Source organism: Athene noctua, chromosome 12 (genome assembly GCF_965140245.1).
Source record: "Athene noctua chromosome 12, bAthNoc1.hap1.1, whole genome shotgun sequence".
NCBI lineage: Eukaryota > Metazoa > Chordata > Aves > Strigiformes > Strigidae > Athene > Athene noctua.
The window spans coordinates 14,889,156-14,894,525 of NC_134048.1; the positions used below are offsets into that span (position 1 = coordinate 14,889,156).

The 5,370-nt window shown below is 46.0% G+C and overlaps 1 protein-coding gene across 1 annotated transcript; it reads left to right on the forward strand.

Moving 5' to 3' along the window:
• Positions 1-588: 588 nt before the first annotated feature.
• Positions 589-4,593, forward strand: LOC141965260 (serine protease inhibitor Kazal-type 6-like). The gene is made up of 4 exons (XM_074916546.1): positions 589-646; positions 2,778-2,803; positions 3,666-3,778; positions 4,548-4,593. Exons 1-4 carry the CDS (start codon positions 589-591, stop codon positions 4,591-4,593), a joined length of 243 nt encoding a protein of 80 aa, XP_074772647.1.
• Positions 4,594-5,370: the final 777 nt, after the last annotated feature.

The window sequence follows — 5,370 nt, forward strand, 5'->3', positions numbered from 1 at the left end:
TATCTGGGACTGTGCACACAGCTATGAGAGCATGTCACATCGGAGTGCTTCTCCACCCCAACCCAACAAATTTAGAACCATCCTCAAAAATAGCCAGGGAACAACGTATAATTGGTTTCACAGACAACACATTCTCATGCTGTGATTTATTTCGTAACGTCTAGTGAGTGTCATCACGCTGCACTCAAAGCCTCGGAGCTGGCATTCAGCGAGGGCCCAGAGAATGAAAATTACCAGCTTCCCCGATGAATCACCGCTTTGAAAATTCACCCTTGTGAGAATCCTGTGACTATTAGGAAAAAAAAAAAATAAAATTACAAGCCCGTCTATCACTCATGTAATTAGCCCTTTCTAGGTTTGATGTGGACAGGGCAGCATTCCTAAAGCACCATAAACGTGGCCAGGACCAATAATGGCTTTAGAAACAAAGTGGAGAAGTTCTCACAATTAAGGTGGGGAGTGAGCACAGCTACGGCTGGGTGCATAAATACACAGAAAGGCAGGTCTGTGTGCACACTGTGGGCTCCGGTGCCGAGACGACACCTCCCGCACAGACCGCTTGGCTTGGACTAAAGAGCTACCTGCAGCATGAAGGCAACAGGTGCCTTAGTGCTTCTCAGCCTGCTGCTGCTCTCTTTCTTCTCGGGTAAGTGATTTTCTCCCTAGCCTAGAAAAAAAAAATAAACCCAAAACAAAACCTTTCCTGACAACAGCAAACTTCGGAGAGCCTTGATCACTGGATGACAGGCTTGAAGATAAAGCTGAGCAAGTAGAAAATATCTGCGGGACTTGCTCACTCATATGACATATTTCCACTCCTCTTATGCCTCCACAGTGAATAACGCAGTGGAGGTGTCACTGGGAGACAGAGCGAGCAAATTCTAAGTGGCTCTTTCAGCAAATGTACCAAAGCAGAGTGTAATTATGTATTTTCGGTAGAAATGTTCGCTGGAGAGTTTTGCTGAACCAGTTAGAGAAGAAACTCACTCACCTCAGGGTCATCAGCTCTCGTTTTGATCCTAAGCATCTTGGTATTTGGTGTTTTCCTTGGAGATGTGGAAACGTAATTAGATGAAAGTTTCAGCTTTCGTTTATGTTGCAGAGAAAAGCTTGAAAATTAAATTCAGATGTCCTCAAGGAGCCAGAACAAAGAGGGCAAATTAAAAAGATCCAGCATTTATTTATCTGGAGATTTACACATCTCTCTGATGATCTGGGGAGGCTGAGTGATGATTTGTGAACATGTAGGTCACATCAGTGTTATCAATTGATTGTGTCCAGCTGACCCAGCTCTGCAAGGTTTGTGGTGACAGTTATTGAAGAATGTGCAGAACAAGAATTATTTATACTTGTTTTTCTGTGAATAATTTGAATAAAGAATTCACTTGAGAAAATTGCAAGCTGTGCATGGAAAAAGAGGTGAATTACGTCGTACACATTATTCTTTATGAAATATTCATCTGTCTCTAATTGAGTCTTAATTGGGACTGGGTTCCATCAGAGTGGTGAAGCTTCCTTCCAAGGCCAGGCAGAGTAGCAGCAAACTCTGTGATCTCCTATAAAATAAACAGATGTCAAGAGACTTCATCACAAAGTCTTCTGTAGCCGCATGTAATATTTATAAAAACTTCCTAATGAGCTATTTTGTAAATAATATGCAGATAGCCATAACAGTGACTTTACAATTAGGGCAGCCTAGCTTAACCTGAGGACATGATAAATACACCAGTGCCAGGGCTAAAACACCAAAGGGCAATACAAATGGCAGAAGGAGTAGTGTGAGTTGATGGATGATGGTCTGGCTGGCTGAGGGCTGGGTGGGATTTCCAATGTGTGGGGGCCCCAGCGTAGGACCAGGTCCTCCCATCTCCCACCCCAGCTCCCCTCCTGCCCAGAGCCACCTGGGCAGCATCACAGCTGGTAGGGACCCCACTAACGCAGCGGGTACAGCCTCACACCGAATGTGAGATGCTGGGTATTTATCCTACAGTGTTGTGACCCATATTCTGAAAATTTGCATTCAACCCACCCTAGAGGATCAGTCTCCCCCTTAGAGACGTCACAGGGTTGTCTTGTCCTGTAGTTATGACTCAACCTGTGTGCCTGACTGCAGTCTTTGCAGTGAAGAAATATTAAGAGGATGGACTGATTAGCTTCAAGATCAGACCCTGTGGTTACAGCGGGTATTTTTGCACTCTTACTGACTGGCACTGCCTGTTCTGCTCTGTATCACCCCATGGCATCTCTTCGTATCTCGCCCAAAATGAACTTGTTCTGGGAGCGTCTCTGGGCTGTGCTGTGCTGAGGATGGCTGTAAAGCTGACCATGGGGTCTTCTCCTTCTCCATGGTACACTCTTGTTGGCAGTATCAGCCATTTTCATTGTTCAGAGGTGCAGGAGCCTAAAAGCCGTAAAAGTCAATATTGCTTTAAAATCTCTATTGAGCACGGCTCCACATCCGATATGGCAGCTCGCTTCTCCGGGAGTGGCTGCCTTCCAGGAGATTGGGTTATGTGTCTGAGGTGCAGTTAGCAGCTGAGTGACTGATTACATGGTATTTTAGTAACATTTTTCAAAAAAGCAAAATACTGAAAAGCAATTTAGATAATGTATTTCCTGCCCCCTCCTCCGCCGCACAGGATGAAGGAGTAGGAAAACCTGGTGTGTTTCACTGTGGTTTGCATAAAGGATTTGTGACTTTAGTTCAGCTTCTATCAGAAAATAATGCTGACATGTAAAATCTCTGGGGTTTTTTTGTTGTTGTTTTTTTATTCCAGATGTAGCAGGTCAAGACATTGAAGAGGTTAGTGCAGCTGTTTCCACTTCTTACTGAATCTGCATTTTCTAGAGGCATGGTTTTGTAACCAAGATCTTGGTGCGTGGTAAACAGTTTTTATTGTCTGCTGGGAGCAGGTAGGTCCTTCCAAGAAGTCCTAACACTTTGGGGAGTTCACCGTTGTGCAGGGGACGTTATGTGTGGCCACATTAGCAAGTAGACGAGGGAAATAGGTGGTTGGTTTAGCAATTGCTTCCCATGGTTAGGTCTAGAGTGCTTGCACAGGGTTGTGTTTGCATGCAGCATCACTTTTATCCACCTTGTCCACTGTCCAATCTTCTCAAGAAACAAATGGACTGCTGAGGGTGATTTATCCCCCCAAACAAGGTCCATCACTGGGACTTGTCCAGAGACAAGATACCTGTACATTTCCTGGACACCATTTTTAATTCCTCACAGACTGGCTTTCTCCTCCTTCCTCTGGGAAGGCAGAAAGCTCAGCAAGCACCAGGCTGAGTGCACAGTTTTGCAAGATCCGTGAAGCCATGCAGCAGTGAGTTAACTTGGTGCCAAATGCCTGAAAGAGCATCAGTGCTGACTCTTCTCCCACATGCCTAGGATAATCGACTCCTGTCTTTGGGAGATCAAGACTTTTCCCAGATGAATACATCTTCTCTCCTCAAACACAGGGCAAAAATTTTTCTGAAACACTACTTCTGCTCATTTCTGAGAGGGCTTTTTCTTTCAGTAAATAGACAGTGTCATCACTGCTGTTTAGTCTTCTAGTCAGAAAAAGCATTATATTAGTGACCTTTTATCCAGTTTGTAAAGTGAACAAGAGAGTATGAGATTCCTGAAAGGTGGTTGGTTTTTTTTATTCCTTTTGCAGATTTGTAGAGAGTTTATAAACAGAAACGTGTACTGCACAAGGGAGTCCAACCCTCACTGCGGCACGGATGGCATCACGTATGGAAATAAGTGTGCCTTCTGCAAGGCAGTGCTGTAAGTGAAAGCAGAGGGGATCGAAATAACAGAAAGAGTTGCCTTCGTTTTCATGTATGTAACGACGTTCTTCATGGAGGGGAGACCCTGCATCCAGGCTGCTCCTCTTGTATGGACCAGCCCCTGAATCGTGCCAAGTGGAATATTTCCTCCTTGGAATGGAGCTGTGTGAATGCAAGTTAATTTTAATTCATTTCTAGGCTTTGCATGCTGCTGGTTGCCATGCTGAAAGGCAGCACGGGGCCTGGGAGGCAATTGCATCCTGCCTGTACCTTCTGCACACACTAAATTGATGCACATTTCCCACTGTATGCCACAGGCTGCAACTCTCACTGCCCACACTTGTGGATACTGAGAAGTGTCTGGAGGAATGCGGGAGCTGAGCTGTGCCAAGTTATTCCTGAAAAGTCTGAATGGACTTTGTGGAACAAGACACAAAATCCCAGAGGAAAAGCTCGAGTTTCTCCTTTGCCTGAGCTCTGCCATCTTTTAAAGGAGATGCAATAGGAGCCAGCACCCCTGGGCTGAATGTGCTTGCAAAACATCAGTTTCTCCTTAACATTTGGTGTGCACTCAGGGCTGCCTTATCCTAGGGGAAATATAAGAATAGCAAGGAGAGGAGAAAATGGCTTGATGTTCCCTGTGAGGGACCACGGTGTGCTAGCATGAGTCAGGCAAACGGTCATATTTGGACAGATAAACTCCTTGTCCCACGCTTCTGTGTCTGTCAAACATTGCTTTGTCTAAGTCTGTCTTGTTCCTTTTACAGGAGAAGTGGAGGGAAAATAAGATTGAAGCACCTTGGCAAATGCTGAATCCTCACTGTCACCAAACAGCAACAGCTGAGCCCCCGTCAGCAACGGCTGCAGATGCCTGCACATGGACACGGGAGCAGCTTGCCCTCATCTCCGCCGCCTCTGCTCAATAAAATAAAACTCAGCATGATTCTTTGGCTGGATTCCTTTTTCCATAATACCCAGAAAAGTGCTTTGATACAGCTGTGCTAGAGCCTAATGCACGGCTTCCCTATGCTGCACTGTTACATCACCCTCCTCCGGGGAAGCAAGGTGCTCTCTGTGCCGGAGTAGGGATTCCCACGGCTCCCATGGGCTTTGTCCTCCTGTCCCCTGCAGCCATAGCTCTTCTGTCCTGTCCTGCCTGACAAATTGACACACACTTGCTGGGCAGCCAAGCAGCACAACCGCCCATGGGCTCCTGCCCAACTCTCCCCATCCCAGGGGGTGGGTGACTGCGTGCGCCTTTATTCTTTACCCAGCCTCCGTAGACATGTTCCTTCCTCTCTCAGAGGTTATTGTGGGAGGGTGACAGGAGAGCTGGTGAACAGCGTGACTGCATATGCCTCATCTCCTTTGGAAACCAGAGACAAACAAGCTGAGGCTAGGGAATATTGCTCCATTTAAGCCTGCAACAAAAAGATGGCAGGTGGAGGCTGGTTTTAGGCAGAAGCTGCAAAGCTCTTCTTTCCAAATCAGTCTCTTTCTTCTTCCTTCTAAGAGAACGCTTTGTCTTGAAAACTGTGAACTCACCAGCATTAGTTTTCTGCTGCCAAGTGTCTTCTCATGCTAATAAAA

Coding starts and splice junctions, on each gene's coding strand:
- LOC141965260 (XM_074916546.1), top strand. CDS start 589: ATGAAGGCAACAGGTGCCTTAGTGCTTCTCAGCCTGCTGCTGCTCTCT. Junction 2,804..3,665: donor CAGGTCAAGACATTGAAGAG/GTTAGTGCAGCT, acceptor TTCCTTTTGCAG/ATTTGTAGAGAGTTTATAAA. Junction 3,779..4,547: donor GCCTTCTGCAAGGCAGTGCT/GTAAGTGAAAGC, acceptor TTCCTTTTACAG/GAGAAGTGGAGGGAAAATAA.